General features: G+C 50.3%; 1 protein-coding gene across 11 annotated transcripts in view; it reads right to left on the bottom strand.

Annotated features, from left to right (window-relative positions):
• Wiz (WIZ zinc finger) overlaps positions 1 to 25,818 on the bottom strand; it is a 29,068-nt gene continuing 3,250 nt past the window's right edge. For 4 of the 11 annotated variants that reach the window (XM_028783538.1, XM_028783539.1, XM_028783540.1 and 1 more), the window contains exons 3-11: positions 14,329 to 14,652; positions 9,203 to 9,373; positions 7,874 to 8,377; positions 6,493 to 6,882; positions 5,367 to 5,918; positions 3,579 to 4,106; positions 3,003 to 3,422; positions 2,576 to 2,771; positions 1 to 1,130 (exon numbers count right to left, since the gene is read on the bottom strand). In XM_028783538.1, the coding sequence (XP_028639371.1) occupies positions 971 to 1,130; positions 2,576 to 2,771; positions 3,003 to 3,422; positions 3,579 to 4,106; positions 5,367 to 5,918; positions 6,493 to 6,882; positions 7,874 to 8,377; positions 9,203 to 9,373; positions 14,329 to 14,652 (3,245 nt within the window). In that variant the 3' untranslated portion in view covers positions 1 to 970. Of the gene's footprint in view, positions 1,131 to 2,575; positions 2,772 to 3,002; positions 3,423 to 3,578; positions 4,107 to 5,366; positions 5,919 to 6,492; positions 6,883 to 7,873; positions 8,378 to 9,202; positions 9,374 to 10,615; positions 10,664 to 14,328; positions 14,653 to 15,816; positions 17,934 to 18,260; positions 18,329 to 25,818 lie in introns of those variants that run through there. The other 7 variants (XM_028783544.1, XM_028783545.1, XM_028783534.1 and 4 more) reach the window with 6 other exon arrangements.

Raw genomic sequence — 25,818 nt, forward strand, 5'->3', positions numbered from 1 at the left:
TGGGGTGTTTCCAGAAGAGAAATTTAATCTAATTTACATATTTCTAGGTACATTGATAACCAAAAGGTGGCCACTGAAAAGGTTAAAAGGTCAATTAGCTCCCGGTATCTAGCTGGCCCAGGATTGCAAAATAAAAAGATCCAGGTTCCTTATTCTCTACACAAAACGCATTTTTTAAAAAAGTGAAAGATCTAGGGAGCTATACATAGAAAGCAACAGTGAAAAGGGGGAGGGTGGCAGGGGTGGGGGAGGAGAGTCCCACCCCTCACTCTACCCTCCCAGCCCTGGAGCTCCTGAGGCTCTGACATGGCAGGAGGCAGCTGTCAGCTTTGAGTTCTTCCAAGCTAGGAAGGCCCCTTTTGGGGGGGGGGGGGCAGCCAACAAGAATTTCCGTGGCATTATGGGCTCAGTGGGAGCTCCCAAGCCCTAGTGGGATAGCAGAGGGAGCATGGATTCCCCTGAGCAAGCACCGTGGCATGATGTGGTCGTTTGACTTGGGAACTGAGGGGGCTAGGGCAGATCCCAGGTCTCACGAGGTGCATGTGCATGTGTGTTTGCCTGTGCATGAGAATAGATATTGATGGGGGAAAGAGGGAACAGGGGTCTTTGGGGTCTTTGCAAATGGCCACGGATGGCAGACATAGCCCTGCCTGGTTGCTAGACACAGGGAAGTGCTGTTCTCCCCTGCAACCAGATTGGCCACCACCAAGGGCCTGGCTACTGCCCCTGCTGGACCAAACAGGTAGGCTTAAGGAGGATACCCTTGTGGCCCCAGAGTCCTTAAGCTGGGGGAAGGGTGACTAGCTGGCTCCCAGTGCCCAGGTTGTAGTGTGCCCGGCCCCCAAGAGGCGCCGGTTTGAGGTTTTGGCTTGCTCCTTTGGAAACGGAAAAGAAGGAGGGAAAAGGGGGAGAGGAAGGGAGAAATGGGAGGGGATGGGTGGCACAAAAGGGGATCCGGAATGCTCGTGTGTTAGGGTGCCTCTACAGCTGCTGTCTGTGCCTGTGGGGCCTGGGGCTCCTCAGGTGGAGGGTCTGCTTTGGAGAAGTTCATCTCCAGGATGTGCCGCTGTAAATGCCGTACCCACTCTTCTTGGATAGAGAGTGGGCCCTGAAATTCCACTTCACAGAACCTGCATAGGAAAACAGAGAAAGAAGCTTTGGTGGCCAATACTTTGAGGAAAGGCAGAAGAGTAGTCTAGTCCAAGTGTTTAGGCATATCCACCACTACTCAGTGTAGATATTTTAAGACAAGGACTCTAGGGAAAAAGTGTCTCCCAATGGACAGCCATCTCTACTACTGTGGAGTCACGGTAGGGTCTCCGGGGCATGAAATCTCCAGTGCTAGATAAGCAGAGGATTCCCCAAGTGCCTTTGCCATCTCATGTGTAAGTTCTGAGATGGTGGTGGGTATACAGCAAAGCCTGTCTAAGCATGCTTCCCCTCTTATGGCAGCCTTGTGCTAGGCTCCAATGGACGGAGGCCTAGAGTGTCAGCTCTACCTCCCCAGAGCAATGACGTGAAATTCTACTTCTTTTTTTCCCCTTGGGTTTTTAGGAGACATGATCTCTAATTCTGTAGTTTAAGCTGGCCTCAAAATTATGTAATTCAGCTGGACTTATACTGGTGGTAATCTTCTTGTCTCAGCCTCCCAATGCTAGGTAGGACAGCAGGCCGGAACCATCAGTCAACCTGGATGCGATTTTTGACTTGGTCTGTAATATATAGCTTGAGCTGAGTTACCTCAGGTTTCTAAAGCCCCTATATCCTGGCATGTGATACATGTTGAGTGTGTGCACACGTATACATGTATGTGTGTATGTCTGTGTATGGATACTTTCAGAAGAATTAACTGAGATTTTTTTTTTCCTTAGCAGGCAAATATGATTGAGTCCTTACTAAGTGTCAGCAAGGTTTTCAGGGCTTTGCTATTAAATTCAGTCCTCACAACTCTATCAATTAGGTCTGTATGAAATGTTTTTTTAAAGACAGAGCTTCACCTTGTAGCCTTAGCTGGCCTGGGCTGACCTTGAACTTAGACAGTTATACCTGCCTCTGCTTACTGAGTGCTGGGATTAAAGGTGTGCACCACCACCATGCTAGATTCTTTTTCAAGACACAAAAATGGTGGCAGGGGACTGGAGAGATGCCTCAGTGGTTAAGAGCAATGACTGCTCTTCCAGAGGTCCTGAGTTCAATTCCCAGCAACCACATGGAGGCTCACAACCATCTGTAATCAGATCCGATGCCCTCTTCTGGTGTGTCTGAAGACAGTGACATTGTATTCACATACATGAAATAAAGAAAGAAAGAAAAATAAAAGAAAAAAAAAGGTGGCAGAGTAGGAAAGCTCTTGTCTGATGTTACTAAGCTGTCAAGTGTCATAGCTAGGACTGAACCTAGGTCTAACTGGCTACAAAGCTCATGATATCAGCCTGATACTCTCAAGTTCCAGATCCCTTAACCTGGGCACTACTATACCGTAAAACAGCCTATGAGACCCCACCTCCCAAACTGCACAGAGACTAAGTCATTTTCAGGCTTCTAACAGCCAAGGCCCTACTAAGTGTTAGCATACCTGCACTTGAGTGTATAGATGTTGCCCACAAACTTGACCAGTGACGTTTGGGGGGGCCGAGGCACCAGGGAGGGGACTGGCCGGACCCGGGGTGGGGGTTGCCGCACTTCTTCCAGCTTCTGTTGCAGGTCATTGGCTTCCTCACCACCCCGAGCTGCAGAGGCATCTGAGGGGCGGGCTTGTCTGCGTTCAAATTCTAATGGACACAGTGATAGGTGATGTAAAAAGCGGGCTAGGTCCCTGGAGACACCCCTGCTTTCAGTGAGCACAATGGGGCAGAGGTTGTTGGGACTTAAGACTGGGCACCACATGCACTGATAGAATGATACCCTGATAAAGGGAGGGGATTAAGCATCTGAGATGTGGTGGTTGGCTAAGCTCTAGAAGGTGTCTACTGCCCTCCCAACCCTCCTCCAACAGCACTCACTGTTGATATTTTGCCGTTGATGCTCTTCTGACTTCACAGTCCCAGGTGGGCTGGTTGCTAGAGGTCGTTCACCACTGTCAGCTGCCCTGCCAGCTTCAGGCCCTGGTTCCCCCCCAGGACTTCGGCCAACCAGGGTCAGGCCCCCAGGTGCCAGCCCCAGGGGTGGCCGCTTGTCACTGTCACGGCCATGGCCAGCGCTGCGGAACTTCTTGGTAAAGGGGCGGCCACCCTGGATGTAGCTTCGGTAGGCACCCACTTTCTGAGGCCGGTGCTTGATCCACTCACTCAGGGTCTCGATGGGAGAGCCGTTGACACACCACTCCGTCACACCGAACTGCCGCAGATGTGCCCTCGCATGGCTGGCAAGGGCTTTGCGGTTTTCAAAGTAAAGGCCACAGAGCTCACAGCAGGCCTCGGTGGCTACAGACAGAGGAGGTTGCTATTCTAAGAGTGCAGGAATACCCAGGTGGTCTAAGCAAGGTCAGGAGCTAATCCCACCTCCCACAGGGACCTTGCCTCAGGGGCCCTGCTTGCCCTGACAAATGCCATCCCAAGACCCTACCACCCACTGCTTACAGGAGTGGGAGGTCTTCTCATGGAGAGTCTTTGCCTTGAAGGGCAGTTCAGTCTGGATGTAGGTCTTGGCCTTGACCTCTGCTGGGAGGAATCGGTCCTCCTGGAGGGGCCGCTTAGTTGCCACTGGGCCCAGGTAGCTGGTAGCTGAGGGCTTGGACCCTGTGATGGGTGACAGGCTGAGCTCCCGGGGGACCTGGGTTGGCCCAGCTCCTGGTTTTCCTGGCCGGCTAGCCAGGGGTGACAGAGGCAGTGGGGAATGCATAGCCCCAGGAGCTGCTGTGGGAGAGCCATCTTCAGTGAGGGCAGGAGCCAGGTCTCCAGCTGGAGGCTCTTTTTTGATGAGGCACAGCTTGGACTTCTTCTTCAGTATCTCCCGAAGTGTGTCAATGGGGGAGCCATTGACAGACCACTCAGTCACACCCATCTGGCGCAGGTGGGAGCGTGCGTGGCTGGAGAGGCCCTTGCGGTTCTCGAAGAACTCACCACAGAACTCACACCGGATGTCACGGACTGGCTCTGCCCGAGATGCTGCAAGGGGTCAGGGGGGGCGAGGGGGGGGGGAGAAAGGAGGCATTGGCTATGGGCAGGAAGAAGCCTCCAAGCTCAAGACCCAAGACAGTGTCAGACTTCTGGATGCCCCTATCCATATGGGTCCTTCCTCCAGACTCCAATGAACTCTTCCTTCATCTGAGTCTTTAGAGGCACCTTATACGTCCAGCCCTTCTATGTGTCTTGTTACCTCAAATTCTAGCTGGCTTTACAAGGCCTCCCTGAGTAATGCTGGGCAAGCTACTTCCTCTCGCTGAGCTTTAGTTTCCTTCTCTGCAAGATGGGGATGAAAATCTGTATCTCCTAATGTTGCTGAGAAGGTGTAAAATCATAAAGGTTCAGAGCATATGGCAGGGAACTGTCATGTGAGCTCTAAGGTGAAGCCCTGGCCATGTTTGCCTGCTTGGAGTATAGCAGATAATCAACCAAGAATGAACAGCGTGACAGAGTGCCAGGAAAGCACGTAACACTAACATGATAGCAACTATGCTTTTGTAACCAAGCACCATGCTAAGTACTTCATCACACTTAATTCTCAAGAAAACTGTTGGGCTGGAGAGATGGTTCAGCAGTTAAGAGCACTGACTGTTCTTCCAGAGGCCCTGAGTTCAATTCTCAGAAACCACATGGTGGCTCACAACAATCTGTAATGGGGTCTGATGCCCTCTGCTGGTGTGTCTAAAGACAGCTACAGTGTACTTATACACATGAAATAAGTAAATAAATCTTAAAAAACAAAAACCTATACAGACACAAGATAAAGATGAGACATGGGATTATGCTGATCTCTATCTTCCAAATGAGGAAACTCACCCAACTCACTCACTACTACACTATGGAGAAGAGAGAGCTTGACTCAAACTTGACTCAAATGTCAAACACTCAATTACCAGGGATGTTAGACAGAGTTCAAAAATGTGAATGCCATCTCTCTATTCCTTCCAGTGGTAAACATCACTAGTGGATCCCTGCAGCTATTCCTCCTAGGAATCTGGCTGGCAGCCACTACTAATTGGCCAAAGAGGGCATATAGATATAATTATATGATTCTGCCACTTCTGCACGAATAACAGAAAAACAAGCTGTAGCTTTGGTCCAGGAGTAAAAACAGCAAGTTCTGTGTTCTCTGGACTTGTTTAGCTTCCATTTCAGTCCTGTGATCTATGGCTACAGTTAAAAGGGTACAAGGAGGAGCACCAGACAACTGTTCTACCTACCCTGACACACAGTCACACTTACACAGGTTCAAGGGTGCCATATCTTCTCGAGACGTGCCCCAGGGACCCTCAGATGGGTGTGGCTCCCCATGAAGGGCCCCTGGCAGCATCTCCCTCTTGATCTCCACTCTCATGTGTTCAGGCTTCAATTTCTTGGGCAGGGAGGGTGTAGCAAGGCCTGAGAACATCTTCCGGGCCGTGGGAGGAGGAGAAACAGTCGGTGAGTGGCCCAGGGGACTACCTGGTGGTGGCGGCAACTTCTTGGCCAAAGCTGAGATGTGAAGATCAGAGGGACTTCGGGCTTCTAGTGAGCTGCCGGGACCTCCACTGCCTACCACCTTGGCCAGGGCTTTTGGGCTAGGACCTGGTGGATGGAGGTGTCCACCTGGCCTGGATTGGGTCCGTCTCTTCAGGATCTCCCGAAGTGTGTCGATGGGTGAGCCATTCACATACCACTCAGTCACACCCATCTGGCGCAGATGGGAGCGCGCATGGCTAGACAGGCCCTTTCTGTTCTCAAAGAACTCACCACAAAACTCACATCGGATATCTCTTGTTGGCTCTGGGCCTGAAGCTGCAGCAGGAAGAAAAAGGGTCAGTTAGAATTATGGGTGTCATCTGGATAGTCACCTGTTTGAGTATCCTGGCCAGCTAGGTATGGGCAGCAATGTGTCCATAAGCTAGGGTGGTAGTGGATGGCAGGTACAAGTGAGGGAGCTGAGGGGTGGGGTCAGACACTGGGCAAGGTGCAGGAGAGGCTCCAGAGAGCTAACAGGACCTCTGTCCTGGCAGAGAGCAGTACCAATACTCCACAGCTTTGTGGGTCCCAATAAGAACAGGGCAGGAGACAGGACGAAGCCAGCCTAGGTGCCACATACTGTCTAGACCCGGGATACCTTCCACACCAAAAGGCAGGACCTTCCCTTTGGCCTTCATTCTCAGGCAGGGTCATGGTGATAGAGGACAAGGCCAAGAGAGAGGTACCAGCAGCCCACTGCCAACAAAATCTCTGGGTTGAGCCAGCCCACTGCCAAGGGCCCCTGTCTACTCCCTACTACAACAGGGAGGGAGTAGGGAGGGGGCCATGACCCCCCAGGGAGGGGCTCCAGGGCCCACAGGGAGGAAGGGCAGCTGAAGTGAGAACCTACAGAGGTTGAGAGGAGATGGCTCCACATCAGAGGCCCAGAAAATGCCGGCGGCCGAGAGATCCTGCTTCCCCCAGGGACTGGCCATACCCGAGGCCTTCAGCTTGGCCTTCTTGGCCGGCGGTGGGGGAGGGAGCAAGGAGAGGGCTGTGGAGGCGGAAGGAGGCCGCCCCAGCTGGGCCAGGGCTCCCCGCCCGGGTGGGAGGCGGATCTGGATGCCGTCCCTCCTGATGAGCCCGTGGAGCACGTCTATGGGGGATCCCTTGGCATCCGGGTCGCTGACGCCCAGGTGGCGCAGGTGGGCACGGGCGTGGCTGGACAGGCCCTTGCGGGTCTCAAACCAGGCACCACACAGCTGGCAGTCCAGCTCTCTGCCCCCGTCACTATCTAAAGCTGCGGAGACAAAACACAGGGGGAGGGGGTTCACGGCCGCCACCTTGGTCGGCCCTAGGGGATAAAGGCAGGAGGCTGTGCTGTGATTTTCAGCTGCCCAGGTAGTTAGAAATCTAAGTTTCATGCTTTAGACGGGTTTTGTTTTGTTGTTGTTGTTTTGTTTTAGATTTCAGGTAGCAGGGTGGCCTATTCCCTGCCTAGCCCATTGGCATCAAGTGAAGGGGGGGAGCTTACAATGTACTTCTGTGTCAAATCCTGATGCTCCCAGACCCTCCTCCCCTGGGACTTCTGCTACAGGAACTACAGGGGAAGATGGAAGGTGAAGAGCAGGGGGAATCATCACAAGACTACCAAGGACCCCTAACCCTAAAACAACAGCAGATTCAATTCAAGTGGCTGCCAGGCAACACAGGCATCATGAGGCTCTGAAACCTGCCAACATGTAGGAAAGCATGATGGATACCTCTAGAATCCTGACTACTGAATTGGGAGGGGTTCTTTCCTGACCCTACTTGCCAAGTGCAAGACAACCATGATGGAGGGTCTCTACCTATCACAAACAAGGAGATGCCTCAGCACAAACGGTTGGGAGACATGAAAAAAGGGCCCAACGTAAGGAATCTCTGTCTGGTAGATTGTCTACCCATCTACCTGTATGATCCAAGATATCCCAGACTCCCACTGGGAAAGCCAGGTCCCTTGTTACTTTTACCACCCCCACCATGAGTCCAGAGGACAAGAGCTCTTCTCAAGTGGCAAGTAGCCCCTGCAGGCTCAGATCTGTAGCAGACCTCCAGGGGAAGATCACCAGAATGGGAGACACAGGACACACACAGGACAGCCCAATAGGAGACATAGTGAGTGGTTCAACTAGCACTGACCTGGATGACCCAGGATCTGGAAACTGCAGGTTTCAGTACCCTGGGTCCTCCTCATCTGAGGACCACATAACATCCCAGCACCCCCCTCAGCTCCCAGTACCCAAACTCACTGAGATTCAGTGGCCCCTCATCCTCAGACTGGGGCCACTGTGCCTTTGGGGAAGTTGGCCGGGGACTCAGGGACAGCTGGGGGCTCTTGTCCTCAGGATTCTTGGGTGTAGGGGATCCTGCCAGAGTCAGTGGGGCCTTCTTGAGGAGTGGAGAGCTGGATGGGTGGGTCAGGCCCTTGGCTGAGAAGCCAGGAGGTGATTTGATGGCTTTGTTGACAGCAGGGGCATCCATAGGTTTGGCCAGGGTGAGCAGGCCAGACCTGGCAGCCCCAGCAACGAACTCCTTTGGTGAGTTGGACTTCTTGGTCAGGCTAGGGGGCAGCCCCAGGGGAGCATCAGGCAGGCCCTTCTGTTTCACCAGCTCGTAGAGGAGGTCGATGGGAGCACCACTGCTTTCTGATTCTGCGACCCCAAGCTGCCGCAGATGTGAACGTGCGTGGCTGGACAGGCCCTTTCGTGTCTCAAAGCAGGCACCGCAGACCTCACAGGTGGTCAGGCTCTGGGCTGGAGGATGAGATGGAGGCCAGGATGGAAGGCTATGAGGCCTTTTGGATACAGCTAACCCATTCTCCTCCCATTACCCAGGTACAAAATAAGTGTTTTGCTTTTGCCAAATCCCTTTGATTCTGACAACCATTCTAACTTGGTGGGAGTTAGTATTTCTGGTTTGGAAGTAAGGAAACTGAGGCTCAGAGAAGAGAATAGTTGTGCCCAAGGGCATACAACAGGAGGCTACACTTTTTGTGGTCAGCCAGTGTGGATGCCTTTCAGACCTGCAACATTCCAGGGTACCCTGACAATACATTTACACAAATGTGTGTGTGCGCACACATACATCACATATGGAGCTAATACCTAATCTACTCTCTGCAACTAACAAAACTTCTAATGCTAAGTCAGAAAAGGTCTTAGTAACAGTCCTGGCCCAGTCCCCATCTACTTCTTGGCCTCCCTGCCTGATTTCAATGATGCAAAGGCCAGTTGGTTTTGCTCTTCTTAATATACCTAGGAACTAGCATTACATTCAAGAACTTTGTAGTCTACAGAAAAACAAATATGAAACCCATGAAAGCTCAGAACTAACAAGGTTGGCGAACGACCTGTTTGTGATCTCTTGCCCACCTTGCCCACTGCTTCACTGGATATTCCTTCCTCATCCAAGAAGGTAGTAGCTGAGGGCCACACATATGGCCAAAGCTATAGAAACTCAATGTAGAAGATAGCTGAGTAGCTATCTCCTGGTGCCTTAAAGTGCTATAAGGAGGATGAGTGCCAACTCCTGTTAATCCAAAAAGTGCTTCTGTGATCATGACTATCCTGGCCACTCACCCTTGAGGTCTGGCAGCTCCTGTTTGCTGCCATGAGGAACCTCTGCGGCCACTTTGCTGCTCAGCCGACTGGCCACCTGCTCCAGGGTCCCAGAGACAGGCAAGCTCTTCTTTGGGAGTAAGGGAGACCCCAAGTCCATGGCTACCATTGTGTTTTCCTCAGAACACAGGCCTGTGGGGTGGAGGAGACAGGCTCAGCCCAATCATGAGTCAGGCTGTCCACCCCAAGAAGAAGACAGAGAACGAACGGCACTTCTTCCTTATCCTTGGCATCTGCTCTCACTTCTGGAAGCCACTCATTCCATGGGAGCTGAGGCTGCACCCATAAACCCTGTGGCAGCCCAATGGAGGGACACTGAGATTGTCCAATGACAGGAAAGACAAACAGTTTCAGTCCAGTAGAAGGTTCACTGGTCTGAGAACACATTGCAAATTTGAGCTGAGATGTCTCATCAAAGGACATTTTAAGACAAATGCCTCTCTCGGTAGAACTTATAAGGGAGTGAAGGTTGGAACAGTTAAAAGAGTAAGAGACCAGAGTCTGGAGGCCATAGAGACAAGGTAGAAAAAGCAGGAAGCTGAGGACAGGGAGGGGAAAATCTCTACCAGACAAGGGAGCTGGAGCTTCAAAGATAACAGCAAGTCCAGCAGTAAACTAGTCACCACCAGTTGAACTGGCCAAGGTAAGAACCTGGACCCTGGACAACTTAGGACAGGAAGACTGGGAATGACAGAAGTTTACACGAAGTTTTAAGCTTCCATCCAGTGAGGACGCCTCCTCCGGTAAGAGATATGAAGGAATCAAGGGTGGTTTCCTTAGTCTGAGATTTCATTAAAAGGGGCAGGGATGGGGGATAGTAGGAGGCTATGAGGCAGAATTCTGAACAAGAGTTGAGAATTAAAGAACCGTGTGTCAGATGGACTTCGAAGACGACCAGGACAAAGCAATAGGGCAGGGGGCTAAGGCAGGTCGCTTTCTACTCAATCTGAGTCCCACAGAGGCAAAAAAGGCAGGGCAGGAGGCTACTGAGATCATGACACAGAGTACTTTGTCAAAGTCTCCAGGTGGAAGTGGGCGCGTCTGTCAGATGGGGCAGGGTCAAAAGTGGTTTTCCAACACCGAGGGGATCGAAACTGTGACAACTGGGAGCTTCTGAGACTCCAAAAGAGGCAGGGGACTTCTGTCAGAGCCGGCGAAGAGTCCCGAGCAGCGACTGCAGAGTGCTTCGGAAGCCTGGGACCCTCCAGGGGGCTGAGGGAGGCCCAGGGCCCGAGCGCCTGAGGTGGGGGGTGTGTGTGTGTGTGTGCCAGAGATCGGACGGCGGGTGTTGAGGGTGGCGACGGCACACTCGGGAGGGACGCCGACTTTCCCCTCCCGGGACCCTCCCCTCCGCTACCCTCCGCCAACTCTTACCCGGAGCGGGCGCAGGCGCGGGCCCCGGCTCCGGCTCGGCCTTGGGCCCGTCCCGCGACGGCGGTGGCGGTGGGGGTGGAGGCGGCGGCGGCACCGGAAGAACCACCGGTCCTGGACTCGGGGGGCCTGGCGAGGGCGCCCCCGTGGGCGCGCGCTCCCGGGCACCCCCCGCGCGCGGCCCCGCCGCCGCCTTGCTCTCCGCTTTTGTCACTCGGCACTGGGCGGTGGAGGCGGCCATCTTGGCTCCGGCGCACGCGGGGCGGCCGCCTCAGGCGAGAGCAGCGGAGCACCGCGCGCCGCGACCTCCGAGCGTGCTCTGCTCCGCCCCTCCGGGCGCACCCAGGGCAACCTGATGAGCGCCGAGCGCCTCGAGCGAAATGCTCTGGGCGCTGAGGATTCCACTAATACACTCCTGGGAGCTGCCGGGAGCTTAGGGCCAAGCTGCCATCAGCCTCTAGCAGCCGCTACACTCTAGGATATACACATCTCTACAACTAGAAAAGGAACGCTCCAGCCACACACATTCACCTCAATACAAGCATTCAGAATTAGAATCCTGACAGTAGTGCTAGGACCTGCCTTTAGACCCTGTTCTATTCTTCTAAGTCTCTTGCCAGGTAGTCAAACCTGGACCTTACTCAAGGCAAAGCTTCTAGAACAATCCTGAAAAACACTAGATTCTCCATCATGGTGATCCTCCCCCAACCCCACATCACCCTAGTATCTATCTAGCTGTTCTCAGATAGTTCTGTCCCGCAATCCAAGAAACTTGGTCCCTTCTCACCTATGATTCTAGCATTGTTCACTCCTCCCGCCCCAACTTCAAAGTGCGGCGTCCAGTTATTCCTTGACAGATGTGTGGAGCCTGAATTTGACCTGTGCCCAGCCCTCAATTTGGTGCCTCCTCCTCCTGGCTCACTTGGAAAAAAGGGAAGAATCTTTTAAAAAGAACTGCCACGCAGGGCCACACTGCCCTGACCTGGCCCTGATTTGGGATACCATTACTTTGCAAAGTTTTTGAGATTGTTTCAGCTACCCTGTAACACCCCCCCCCACCCCATCTCCGAGTGTTTCCTGAAGAGGTCATTCATAAATGTCTCTCTCCTTCCTTTAGACAAAGCCAATGTAGAGCTATCTCTACTTCCTCATATTCTAGAGTTTGAGCCAGCTCCCTTTGGGGAGTGACACATAACTTTTTTTTTTTTTTGGATAGAAATAGATTGGTCATAAGAGAATCTGGCTGTTAGGTACTTGTCTCATCCTTGGGAGTGTCTGGCTCTGATGCCAGATAAGAAATGTGAGCATGATATACAGGCCTGTGCTGGGACACCACAGAAATAAAGAGGGTCAGAGCTGGAGCTTTCATAGACTACTTTCTACAGACCTAGACACCCTTAGAGCTGGCTCTGCCTTCCAGCCATGCCTGAGACATTATAAACCAAATTAGGTGGGAAAGCTGAATACCTGTGAACAATCTTTTACTAAAGGCAAGAAGCCCCATAGTCCATTCTTCTGTGTCTCTCTGATGTGGCTTCAGCCAGCCACCAACCTGTCTGTGCCTCAGTTTCTTGTTTAAGAAAGAGGTGGACAAGCTGGGCAGTGGTGGTGCATGCCTTTAATCCCAGCACTTGGGAGGCAGAGGCAGGCGGATTTCTGAGTTCGAGGCCAGCCTGGTCTACTGAGTGAGTTCCAGGACAGCCAGGGCTATACAGAGAAACCCTGTCTCGAAAAACCAAAAAAAAGAAGAAGAAGAAGAAGAAGAAGAAGAAGAAGAAGAAGAAGAAGAAGAAGAAGAAGAAGAAGAAGAAGAAGAAGAAGAAGAAATATAAAAGAAAGAAAGAAAGAGGTGGACTTTTGACATCCTCACCCTGTCCTCTGAAAACTCTCAAGTGCCTTCACATGGCTTACAGATGGGATGGGTCCAGCCAAGTCTAAAATATACATCTCGACAGTAGCCTGGAAACTGTAAGTAGAGGAACCATAGAAGAAAGCCCAGCTCCAGTAACCTTGCATCAATTTTCCCAGTTTAGATATGTTTCATTCCTCAGAGCCAAGGAGTTTGAATTTTATTCAACTATGTCTTACAGCCAAGTTCTATATCCCCTTCCTACTTTTATTTCTTGAAACAGAGTCTCTTCCAGTAGCACTGGCTGTCCTAGAACTCACTATGTAGACCACCTGTCTTTGTCTCCTGAGTGCTAGAATTAAAGGTGTGCACCACCTTGACCAGCTGAGTTTTCTGTTCTTTAAAAGCTCCCAAGGTCAGCGTTTTTAGAGATTGGGTAGTTCACTTTTCCTCTAACTCTGCTGAGCCCAGCCCTGCAATCTAATACCAAATATCGACTCTAGGTTTCCAGACACTATCAATAAAATGCTCACAAGTCCAACTCTGCCTATGTGTGGCTGGGACAAAGCAAATAATCCACAGTTTCTTTGTCTGTAAGATGAGTACACAACAATCCAAAGACGAGGAACATAGCTCAGTGGCAAAAACATTTGTCCAACATACATGAGGCCCAGGGTTCCATGCCCAGCACATCAAGCAAAATAGGATAAACCTTTGCCCTACAAAGTCATTTTTTGTTTTGTTTTGTTTTTTTTTGGCATATCTGAGATGACAGAGGTTAAAACCTTAGTACGTGGGCTGGAGAGATGGCTCAGTGGTTAAGAGCACTGACTGCTCTTTCAGAGGTTCTGAGTTCAAATCCCAGCAACCACATGGTGGCTCACAACCACCCATAATGAGATTGGATGCCCTCTTCTGGTGTGTCTGAAGACAGCTAAAGTGTACTCATAAATAAAATAAATAAATCTTTAAAAAAAAAAAAACCTTAGTATGTGCAATTGCTTGAGTATGGGAGGAGTTTGTCAAGATTGCTGGGTAAAACTAGTTGAATCTGGAGTCTGGATCCTCCTCTTTTTCTGTAGTGAGTGCTAGGAACCAGACCATGGGTCTTGCTTGTGTTATGCATGTACTCGATCATTAGCTCCATCCCAGAGTCTGGGTTCTAGGTCTGTCCCATCTACTACAGTAAGAAAACAAGTGGCTCAGTACAGCCATAGTTTAAGTGCTCAATGGCCACGTGTACCCAGTGGTGATCCTCAAGGTCAGTATAGATTGTTAAAGACTATTACTGACATTTCACAAAGTCCTATTGGACATAGTAGTCAACATAGGAAATATTTTCAGAACTAAGAATCTGCTGCCTAACTACCTGGATTGCAAAGCTTCTCTCTCTCTGGCTACATAATTTGGGGCAGGTAAATTAAGTTCTCTGTGCCTCAGATTCCTCCTCTGTAATATGCATATGATGAAAACACACACCTTAATAGGCTTGTTGCAAGGAGTTCAATGGGTTTGTGTTTGTAAAGTACCATTGCTTCTAGAAAGAACTCACTTAGAAATTGGATTCAGAAAGGGCCATGAACCAGCCCTTGAATAAAACAGAAATTACCCCTATGTGGCAATATAATGGTGAGAAAATTTGTTAATATGCTTTTTAAAAAAATAGGATCTGACTATGTAGCAAGTCATGTCTGAATTTGCTATGCAGCCCAGGCTGGCCGTGATTATCTTGCTCAAGGCTTGAGTGCTGGAATTACAGGCAGATGAAGTGCTTCCCGGAAAGCAGAGTGCTCACCCTCCAACTCACCCATCCATCCCTCTGAATCCCTGGGGAAGGGTAGGAGCCTGACTTGTTCCCTCCCCTTACCATCTCCGTAGATTGGCCCAGGGTCCTCAGCCCAGGTAGGTGGGAAGGACATGGTGAGAGGTAAGCGTGGCCGTCGTGAAGTCAGGAAGCTTCCAGATGGCCCACCAGGCTCACGGCCTAGGGGACTTGGGGGCAACTCAGCTGCTGAGGTGGCCAGCAGCTCCTGCAGGATGTTGATGGGTGAGATGGTAAGCTCCCAGTTGGTGATGCCAAAGTCACGAAGGTGGGCCCGGGCATGACTGGAGAGGCCAGCCCGAGTATCAAAACCAGCCCCACAGAAGTCACATCGCATCAGGCTAAAGGTGCCCGGGTCGAAGTTAGCCACTGCAGAAAGAAGACACAGACTTTCTGGGTTGGGGTAGTGGTGAGGGAGGCCACTCTCCACCCCAACTCTGCCTCCTTCCCAGGACTTTTCCTGCTCTAGAGATCACCCTGGAATGCCGGCCTTCCCTTCTGTTGTTGATGCTTCTGGCTGATCAGAAACTGTCAGCTTGTGCACCCTCCCCTAACTAGATACTGCAGAAAGTTTGACTTCCCAGACCCCTACTTGCACATCAGGCAGCATTAGGAAACTTCTTCTAGAGCAGGTGTCTCTGGATTGGCAATGAGAGTGCCAGATAGACATCCTTTCCTTGTCTATTTTTGCTTGGCATTGCTCCTATACTATAAATTAAATGTAGGTTATGTGAAGAAACAGACAAATAGAGTATGGGATACTCACATGTGGAAGCCTTCTCTGAGCCCTCAAGGTAGAGTTACAGTTTTCTCTCTCAGACTTGGAGCCCGGGTCACTTGATGCCATAACTGCCTAGTTTCCTGGCTGTCTACCACTTATCCCCACATTCAAGTATCTCTCTCTCTCTCCTTCCCTCCCTCCATCCCTCCCTCCCTCTCTCCCCACCCCTCCTTCCCCTCTCCATGCACTCTCATTCACTCAAACACCATATTAACACCTTCCCCAAGTGGGCTGTGAAGTACCCAGTATCAGAACTACCCAGTATGCTCTAACTAGAGGTAGACCTTTGGAATCAGAAACTCTTTGCCTGGAAATCTTCACACTTCATAGTTGGCCCCAGGCTCTGAAGCCTACCAAGAGTCCTGTTACTTTGCTTGGGCCAAACTGTTGTCTAGCTCACTGCTGGCCTTCTCAGGGCCCAGAACAGAGGCGACCCAGTTCAATACACATTTATTGCATGAAAGAATCAAAAAGAATCTGTCTGTGGCTGATTGCTGTCCTCAAACTCCTCTCTCCAGTTGCCATTGTGACCAGGGCACTGGGGTATCCCTGCATATCCACCAACACTTAGTGGTGACATTGCCCATGGCTCCCAGGTGTTTCAAGATGGGATGCCCCAAATTTTCCCCTGTAGGAAGCTACAGTAGGATTCAGAGTAAGGGTATGAAAGTTTAGAACTCTGCTGTCCAGCTCTGTGACTCCCAGGCACTGAGAGAGGGAGACGGATTCCCAAAGCAAGGCCGATGCCCTACCTTTTTTCTTCTTCTTCTGGAAGGAAAACCTGCGTTCAATGGCCTTCACCTCCTCTGCAGAGATGAAATGCCGAACATTGTAGCTGACACCCACTCGGTTCAGGTGGCCCCGGACATGGTTGGCCAGCCCAATGCCATTGTGGAAACGATCAGGACAGTAGGGGCATTTCCGCTCCTCATGCTTTAGTGCCATGGCTGGATCTCCTTCTAAGAGTGTGTCCAGACCCAGTGAGCCGCCCAAAGGTGTATCTAGGAGCAGGAAGTCCAGGGGGTGGGTGCTTCTCAGCTCTAGCTCCTCAGGTAACAGCTTTGGGGATGCCCGGGTGGCTGCAGCTATGACTGGTGGCCTGAGCTTTGCCATCAGAACAATAGGCACCATTCCTTGGAGCTGCTCCTGCTGAGTCTCTGAGGCATCAACTGCCTGCAGGGCATCTTGGAAAGTCTGCTTCAACTCAAGGGCTGGTTGAGGGATGAGGGTAGGGGTGGCTAGGGGTGGAAAGGCTCCATTTTTAGGAGTAAAATCCATTTCAGAAGTCAGAACTATACCTTCATCTTCTTCCTCTTCTTCTTCCTCTTCACTCCAAGGATGACTCTTGTTTTTCATTCTCTGCAAGTGGACAGTGCTTTTGTTTCTATTGAGCTGTATAGAATAGGAAGGAGATGCCATAGGGGATGGAAAGGCCAGCTTTCCAAGAGACTGTTGGCCTGAATTTAGCAATGGAAAATCTCTCATGCCTGGCTGCTGATAGTCTGATAGACCAAAAGCTAGGCCAGGGTCATATCCAGAAGGGTTTTCATGCCATACCGAGGCCAAGAGAGGCTCAGATTTGCTAAAATAGTCCATGGTAGCAGTGTCAGGTAAGTGAGTATATGCATCCTGGCTAGTGCCTGGCTGGCTAGTAAGGTCCTCATAGGCCTCTCCATCCTCTTCCCAATGGGCGTGGGCATGTACTAGCTTCATGTGCTCCCTGAGCAGACCCTTGCTAGGTGCTGTAAAGCCACAGTGAATGCAGGTATTGAGGCCTGAGGAATCTCCATAGGAGGGATAGATGAGGGTGCTAACATCTAAGACTGGGCTGCCACCACTGAAAGGTTCCTTGGCCTTTTGGCTGGGCAGTGACTCACGCACATGCAGCTTAGCATGTTGCATGAAGGCTCTAGAGGAATTGGTGCCAAAGACGCACTTGGGGCATTGCAGCCGTGCCTCACGGCCCTCATCACCTGGAAATTGCTTTAGCTTTTGGATCTCTTCAATAATCTTCTCCCTGGAAGCCTGGTGCAGTTGCCAGTGCTGTTCCAGGGCAGTAGGTTCTGTGAAGGCCCAGCCGCATTCACTGCAGGCCAGTGGAGCCAGGTCGGCTGGGGGCTCCTGGCCTGGTGCTCGGCGGTGCTGGCTCATGTGTTCTAGGAGGTGCTCCTTGTGCTTGAAGTAGATGCTGCACTCGATGCAAGGAAACACAGGTGGCTCCTCTTCCTCTTCTTCATGGCTGTCCACCCCACCAGCTACTTCCTGCAACAGTTCACACAGATATGGTCCTGTCTGGACTGGGGACAGAAGGGGCTGCAGTCGCTCCACAGATGCTTCAGAGTTCACTGTCCAGGTCTGGGTGGCCACTTCTGAGGCTGATGTGTGGAGACCCCACTCAGAAGGATGGGCTACCTCCCCAAAGTCTTCTAGGTCCTCTCTGGTACCCATAACCTCCATGTCCAAGGTTTTTGGAGTGTCATCCACTGGCACAATTACCCTCCTGAAGGAATTGACAGTCGGTGGCTGGGCAGGGAGGTCCAGGTGCAACCTTGTATCCTTCAGGGGCCCCTGTTCATCCGCATTTTGGAGCCAATCAAACTTATGGTGGCTTGGAGAGTATTTCTCTAAGAACTTCAGTTCACCCTGGTGGTGCAAGAACTTTCTAGAGCCCTTGAGCTTGGCATAGGGTTTCATAGTTCTCACAATAACTGAGTTCTGGAACCTCTGCTCAGATGGGGTGCCCTCCCTGGCCTCTTGGACCATGGGATGCTCCCAAGACCCCTGAACATCAAGGGATGCAGGGAAGGGACCCAGAAGATGGGGTGGTGGGGAACCCGGCTGAAAGTCCAGGCTGTCTCCATCCCAGTAGCTGCAAGGAAGTGCCAACGGGGATAAGTTAGCTGTGGTCCTTGGTTTCCCTCCCTAGGGTAGTAGTGATGGGGAGTCTTCCCAGGCTGGATGGAACTGTTAATTCACTGAGCTCCAGCATAAGGGTGACTGCGGAGAGGTTGGGATTAATAGGGTAAAGGTGAGGCCTTTCCAGAGGTATTGCAACAAGGCCAGGTGCAACTCTTAGAGTGTACCTGTCCACACAGCCCAGCCCTGTTGCATTATTGGGGAAATGTGCAGAGACCACAGGTTGGGGATAAAGCCTCAAAAGAGTATTCCCTAATCTGGTGGTACAGTGAACTCTCACCTTTCCCCAGGGAGGATCCAAGGCTCTGACCTGGGCTCCAGGCTGCTTCTGTCTTGGTCCTCCCCAAACTGTGGCGACTTAGTCACATCTCTCCCCCAAATTTGGTGAAGGTCAACTTTGTGGCAGGACAGCTCAAAGGATGAACCTCCTCCCCTCTTGGAGGGTAGAGTCAGGAGTGACTAATGGTTCCAGTGACCCTGACCTTCCTGGGAGGGAGATAGGTAGGGCTGGGAGGTCAGAGTAGATGAGGAAAGTTCTCTGGGCCTCAGATTTCCAATCCTAAAAATGGAGATGATTTTCAAGAGTCAGGAATCTTGTCTTCCTTATACAGTGTCTAAGGAGCTTTTGTGACAGGTATCACCAGTTAAAACTATCACACAAAGCAGGTGCTTATTTAAAAGCTTGCAACCTTTCAAGTGGGGACTATGATCCCACAACTAAATATAGGGTAGAGATAGGTATAATTTCAAGTGCTTAGGGATCAGGGAACACTTTACCTCACCCAATACCTAGTAAGCCTTGGGACTAATGGGACTTTTCCAGGGGGACACAAGGTTTCACTATGTAGTCCCGGTTGGTCTGGAACTCATTATGTAGACTAGAAGAGACTCAAACTCAGATCTGCCTGCCTTTGCCTCCAAAGTGCTGGGATTAAAGGTGTGGCCACCACACCAGGCTCTGGGGTTTCTTTTTTTTTTTTTTTTTTTTTATACAGGGTCTCATGGTATAACCCTGGTTGTCCTGTAAATTACTTTGTAGATGATGCTGGCCTTGAACACACAGAGATTCACCTGCTTCTGCATCCTAAGTGCTGAAATTAAAGTGGTAGTCACCATACCAGGTTCTGGGACTTTTTGGTATAAGTATTCCTGATCAGCTCTCTCTTCATTTTCCCACAGTGCTGGGAATTAAACCTAGGACCTGGTTCATGTAAGGCAAGTGCTCTACCATAGAACTATATACCTAGGCCCTCTCCCTTCTTAAAATTTTGTGACAGGATCTTGTCCAATTATGTCAGCTTTGGACTCACTCTGTAGGTGACTTCAAAAACCTCAGGCAGGTTTTGAACTCACAATCCTCCTCCCTCAATCTCTGGAATAGCGGCATATTAAAAGTCTATATTGCCAGAATGGGTTTGCTTATTTACTTATAGACAGGGTCCCATTATGTACCTCAGGCTAGTGTTGGACTCAAGACTGTCCTATTTTAAAATCTCAGGTCCTGAGCTGGAAAGATGGCTCAGCAGTTAAGAGCACCAACTACTCTTCCAGAGGTCCTGAGTTCAATTCCCAGCAACCACATGGTGGCTCACAACCATCTGTAATGGGATCTGATGCCCTCTTCTGGTGTGTCTGAAGAGAGCATTGGTATATTCATATATATATATATATATATATATATATATATATCTTAAAAAAACCTCAGGTCCTGAGATAGTAGGTATGTGTCATTGTGCCCATCATATACATATGCGTATACATATACATATATGCATATGTATATATTTTTTTCATTTAGGATCTTAGTAATCCACCCTGGCCTTGAATTTACTATGTAGCAGAGGAAGATCCTGGACTCCTAATCCTCTAGTATGTGCCTCGTAAGTGCTGCGATTACAGATGTATGGCTCCCTTTATTTCAATAGCCTGCCTTCACAAGGAAGTAGATTGAGCTCATCCACGGAACAGGTGGGGAAATCGAGAGAACAGATAGGCAAGTGGAGGCCGTCATGCTACCTCTAAGCCCTTTGGTGCCATGCAATGGTAAAAGTACCTCTTAGGGCTGTGGCAAAGAGTCAGTGAGGTGAACTGGGAGCCAGAACATAATTGTTATTATTCATTTCTAGACCTGTTGTTAATGTTGAGACTATCATAATTATATATTAGACCCACTAAACTCTTAAATAAAGAGTAGCAAGGCTGAGGCTAGAACTCAGGGATAGATGGTAGAGCACTTGCATTGAGTTTGTAAGACCCTCCTTTTCTGAGTTTTGTCCCTAGCACAACAAACAAACAAAAGAATCAGAGTAGTGGCCATTAACATTGAAGTTGATTCCTGTTCTTTCCCAATGATTCTTGAGTTCCCAAGGCAAATTTATGAAACATCTTGTGGCAAGGTAATTTTCCATTTTGCAGATGAGAAAACTGAGGCTCAGAGAGGCATCAATCTAAGCATCACTTAACAAAGAGACTGGACTCCAAGGGTTCAAATGGCAGATTTGTTCCTCTCTGGCCTGGCTCCTAGCAGGGGTAATGAGAGTTGACCTTCTGTGTTGCTATGAGACCTCCCCCCCAGTCCCAGCACACAACCAGGGCTGGTCTATGGGGAGTCACCTCCTCCTGCCTGGCTCTTAATTCCCTCCTGTCCCCTTCTCATTCCCCAGAGGGCTTTGATGGAGTCTAGACACTCCTGATTGGCCCCCTGCCCTACCTGAGGTCAGGGCCAGCGTGGCACTCACCAGCTGCTGATCCGATGGGTGGCGGAGGTGGCACGGGGGAGGGCTTCGCTGAGGCCAGGATGGGGCTGCCCATCTGCAACAAAGAGGGGAGACCCTGAGGGGCTGGGATCCCCCTGGCCAGGGCCTGGTTTCCCCTGGCCAGGGCCCTCCATACCTCAGCTCCAAGAGCCTTGTGGGGTACTTCAGACAGGGCCTTTAGGCCCCAACCCTATCCCTCAGAGGCTTTTGACCTCTGCATTCCTGTATCCTAAAAGGAGGCTCTCTGAAGGAGTCCCCTTAGGTCTCCTTGGAGGACCCTAGGGGCTTGCTGCCTTCCAGTCTTCCACACATCCAGCAACCAGGGTAGCTTTTGTTTGCTTGTTTTAAAATCGTACCCTGGGAAAACTCATATGCTTTTCATTCTAACTACAGGAAAAAGCTAGAGTCCCACCTGCCACAACAATGCCACGTACATGAGGTCTGGGTCTTGATTGGTTCCTTCAACTTCCCTTCCCTTCCTGGACCCTTACTGCTTTGCCTTTATTAAATTCTCCCCAAACCCCACTCTTTTGAAGCTTTGAGTCCTAACTTTCTCTAGCCTTAGCCACCTCTCCCCGAACTCTGTGTGTGTGTGTGTGTGTGTGTGTGTGTGTAAGACAGGGTCTCTTTACGTTGCCCTGGTTGTCCTGGAACTTGCTGTATAGACCAGGCTGGTCTCAAACTCATGAAGATCCTTCTGCCTCTGCCCCCTAGGTGTTGGGTAAGGGTTGGTTGGTTTTGGTTTTATTTTTTTTTGTGTGGGTACATGATCTCATGTAGCTCAGGCTGGCCTCAAATTCAATATGTAGCTGAGGATGACCTTAAACTCCCAATCTGTCTACCTCTACCCCACAAGTGCTGGGACTATAGGTGTGTGCCCCTGTGCCTAGTCTTCACTTTGCTTGAGACAGGGTTTTCTTGAGACCAGCTGACCTCTAAACTTGCAACGCCCCTGGCTATACTCGTGGACTTCCAGGATGACAGCCGTGAACTACTACACCTGGCTTTGCTTAGCTTTTTTGGAGAAAAATCTTGCTATGTAGATCCAGTTAGTCTAGAACTCATTATGTAGCCCAAGCTAGCTACATTCATCATCCTCCTGCCTCTGGCTTCTGAGTGCTATGATTATAGGCCTGTGACTCCATGCCTGGCATCTGCTTCATTTATTTCTTAGCTTTCCCAGGTACTGCCATGTTCCCTCTGTGGATAGCTGCATGTCTGGGTACGTTGTAAGCACACAAGGCCCCTGAGAACTGGGACATTTACAGCTCATTCCTGGCAGCATTCCAGCATCTGGCATGCGAGTACTCAACAAACACATGCCAGATGAGTAGGGAGCCTGGTCATCCTGAACCACACATGGCCCATGCCTGCCTGCTGTACCCTAAATCCTAGAATGGAATCTCTTCTAGGGAATGCCCACCTCACTACAACAACACAGATAGAGCCAACTCTCCATTATCCGCCTGTAGAACCAATGCCTGGAGCCACTGCAGGAATCCTGGCCTGTGCCTCTCTATCCGCCACGCTTGCCTGACACAGCAAGCATGCCAAGCAGGGAGTAAGCCAATTGCCTGGGCCAAGGTTAACACGCTGGGAGAACTTGTGCCCTGGCCAGGGCCTGACAGATGCAATTGCTGGATCAACCTCAATTTGAGGATGGTCCAGAAAGGGCGAGGGCTGGCATGGATTCTTCCAATCCCCCACCATCCAATTTTCCCTGGGAATTAAAAGCCTACCACTAGAGATAGAAGAATGAAAATGGCAGGGAGTGGTCAGGGGGGTATGGTCTGTCTGCTGAGCCTGACAAAAAGGGCTGTTACAATGGCATGGCCTAAAATATGGGTCAGGGGTACAAAAATTTGCATATCCTAGGGCAGAGTGGCCTTAGTCTTAACACTTGGAGAGGATCCTTCTCTGGGCTGAGGCAGCCCACCACAATTGTAGGATAATCCACAATTGGCCTCTACTTGCCCATGGGACAGTAATTCCTACCTATCCTGCAATCATGCCAACTGAAAATGTCTGCACACATCCCCAAAGTGTCCCCTGTGGGACCCGACTGTCCCTGTTTGAGAGCCATGGAGGCAGACCCACCAGTAGCAGAGATATTCTGGGGTTTGAGGTCAGAAGTTATGATGAGGCACTGGAGAAGATAGTGAGGGCTAGGAAAACAACCATAAGCAACAGGGTCTGTTCTAGACACAAGTCACAGATGAGAACTAATCAGGAAAAAGTGACCAATCAGTGAGTAACCAGTCCCAGCACAGCCTAGAGATGTGGGTCTGAGGGTCCCAGGTGTCCTGTTTCTGAAATTCTGAGTGTCCCAGATTTGATGGCTATGCGCAATGGCTGTTGTCTAAGAATTCCGTGAGCCAGGGGGCATACTGGCCTCTTTGAGCAGCTCCAGTGAGGCTCCTATTTTTAGTGGCAGCAAGTTTGGAAGAAGGAGACCAAGCAGGGGCTATATCTGAGACAGCTTGGAGGTGGGGGTTTTGCCCAGAAGCCTCCACGCTGAAGGAGATCCAGAAGTCCCTGTGCCACCATGGATGCAACTCTGAGCCAGTGGCAGTGCCAGACTCCCTCACTGGCTCCTGCCATGTGGGGTCCTCGACACAGCTTACAAATGAGAGGAAAGGGTGTCCATGAGCCACTTAAACTCCAAGCCAGGCAGCCCGCAGCTTGGCAGAGTTGCCAAGAATCTATACTTTGTTGCCAGACAACTCCAAGTGCAAGGCCCAACAGTGTGACCAGAAGTGGCCTTTCAGGCTCCAAGCCTTTGTTTTTTTTCTCAGTACAATGCAAACAGCCATGAAACCAGCTTCAAGGGGCCACTGAAATCACAGGAAGAGTTCCATCCAGAGACACAGCGATGGGGGCAAGGAGGAGATAGGTGTTCTGTAGTGTCAAGGCTGGCTTGATGATGTCCTGGGGTGGAAGCTGGAGGCTAGACTTGTAGCCTCGGGCTTGCTTTCTCCATGCTCTGACTCATTCTTTCCATGAATCCAGAAATGACACATTCTTTGTTCCCAGGTCCCTTGTCCCATGGACAGTAGTAGGCATGCACCAGACTCTTCGCTGATCTGAGTGGAACATGTAAGTCCCATAAGACTTTGCTGTACTTGCAAAGCCCATCTCAGAGGTATGTGGGACTGCAATGGGGCTTGAGGCAGGGTCCCAACTGATAGCCATAATGGAAGACAGAGCAACAGAGTGGTATTTCCTTGTCCAGGCAGAGAAGATTGGGGATACCACTCCTGGGAATCCTTGAGGGGTTCTCAGGGCTGCACAGGGACAAGGGAATGCCAGGCTTCAGGATGGAATAGCCACCTCAGAGACTGTTCTTATTTATAGACATCACAAGACTCCTAGGGCAAGTGCCTAGTCTACAAAGGGGAGTCAAGCAGGCCAATAGGACAGTGGTACAGACGTCTCTGTTTTCTCTAATCTCCATGCTCTGACTTTGCTTCAATGCAGCCATCCCCACATGTGCTCTCATTTACTCGGGGAGCCCTTAAGAGTGGGTTTAGTTCCCCTTGGTGGCCTCTTTCCCCTCCTACCTAGGCTGTGAAACAGGTGCACACAGGAATCCCTGGTTGCTCTCTGGGGGGGGGGGTGTGGGGTGGCGAAGACACACACCTACCTACCTTTTCCATCTCTCCAGTCTTGGGTCATCTGCTACGTGGAGAAAAATGCCTAGTCCCTTGGTATCTACAGATTTCTTGAATTCCCACAAAATTAAGACTCCTGACTAGCTTTGTGGCCTGGGATAAAGTCCTGGTACTCACTGGATCCTGAGGAAGGGGACTGCTAAGGGATAGCCCTCAGCTCTGAAGATTTGTTACTCACCATTCCCCCTCTTGCTTCATACTGGCAGGTGCCAGCCATCCTCTCCAAATCTTTACAAGCTAGGGCTTCTGTCCTGATCCCTTGTGCCTGCCTCTAAGTCATGTGTTCCCTCCTCACTCTACTTCTTGGTTAATGTCTATCTCCCCTGCCCCAGAGAAAAGGCTCCATGACAGCAGGGATGGCATGCACTGGGTCCTCTCTTTACCGCACTCTAGAGCAGTAGGTTCATAAGTACCTGAGCATCATGAGAAAAGCTGCTGGACAGTGGCAGATCAAAGAGCTCCAAAAGTATACATAAGGGCTATAAATACAGGGTTCTGGGAATGTGGCTGACTGGAAGAGCACATGTCTAACTTTTTGAGGCCCTGGGTTCCAAACTCAGCAATACAAGTATCAAAACAAAACACAAAACAAGAAAGAAAACAACAGAAAAGAAGGGGAAAAAAAGAAGAAAAATTATTCAAAGACTAAAAAAGAAGCCAGGTATGGCAGCACCCAACTTTAATCCTAGCACTCAGGAAGGAGGCAGAAGCAGGTAAATTTCTGAGTTTAAGACCAGCTAGATCTACAGAGTGAGTTCCAGGACAGCCAGGGAAGACAACATAGAGAAAGCCTATCTCAAAAAACAAAAAACAACCCCCCAAACAAAACAAAACAAAACAAAACAAACACCAAGACAGCAAAACAAAACAAAAACTAGGGACTGGAGAGATGCCTCAGTGTTTAAGAGCACTTTCTGCTCTTTCAAAGGACCCAGGGTTGAATTCCCAGCATCCACATGGCAGTTCACAACTGTTTGTACTTCCAGCTGCAATAGATCTGATGCTTTCTTCTGGCCCCTGCAGATGCTGCATGCAGGAGCTGCACAAATATACATGTACACAGAACACAGCTATACACATAATACAATAATAATGAAAAAACGTAATAATAATAATAATAACAAAAAATATACATAATGATGAAAAAACTTAAAAAGAGAAAGAAGGCTGGGAAGCTCTGAAGTATCTGTGACTCCAGCTCCAGGTGTCTAACGCCCTGGCCTCTGCAGGCACCAGCAATCACATGCATGTATCCACAGGCACCGGCAATCACATGCATGTATCCACAGGCACCGGCAATCACATGCATGTATCCACAGGCACTGCAATCACACGCATGTATCCACAGGCACCAGCAATCACATGCATGTATCCACAGGCACCAGCAATCACACGCATGTATCCACAGGCA

The sequence above is a fragment of the Grammomys surdaster genome, unplaced genomic scaffold (assembly GCF_004785775.1).
Source record: "Grammomys surdaster isolate TR1022 unplaced genomic scaffold, NIH_TR_1.0 1149, whole genome shotgun sequence".
NCBI lineage: Eukaryota > Metazoa > Chordata > Mammalia > Rodentia > Muridae > Grammomys > Grammomys surdaster.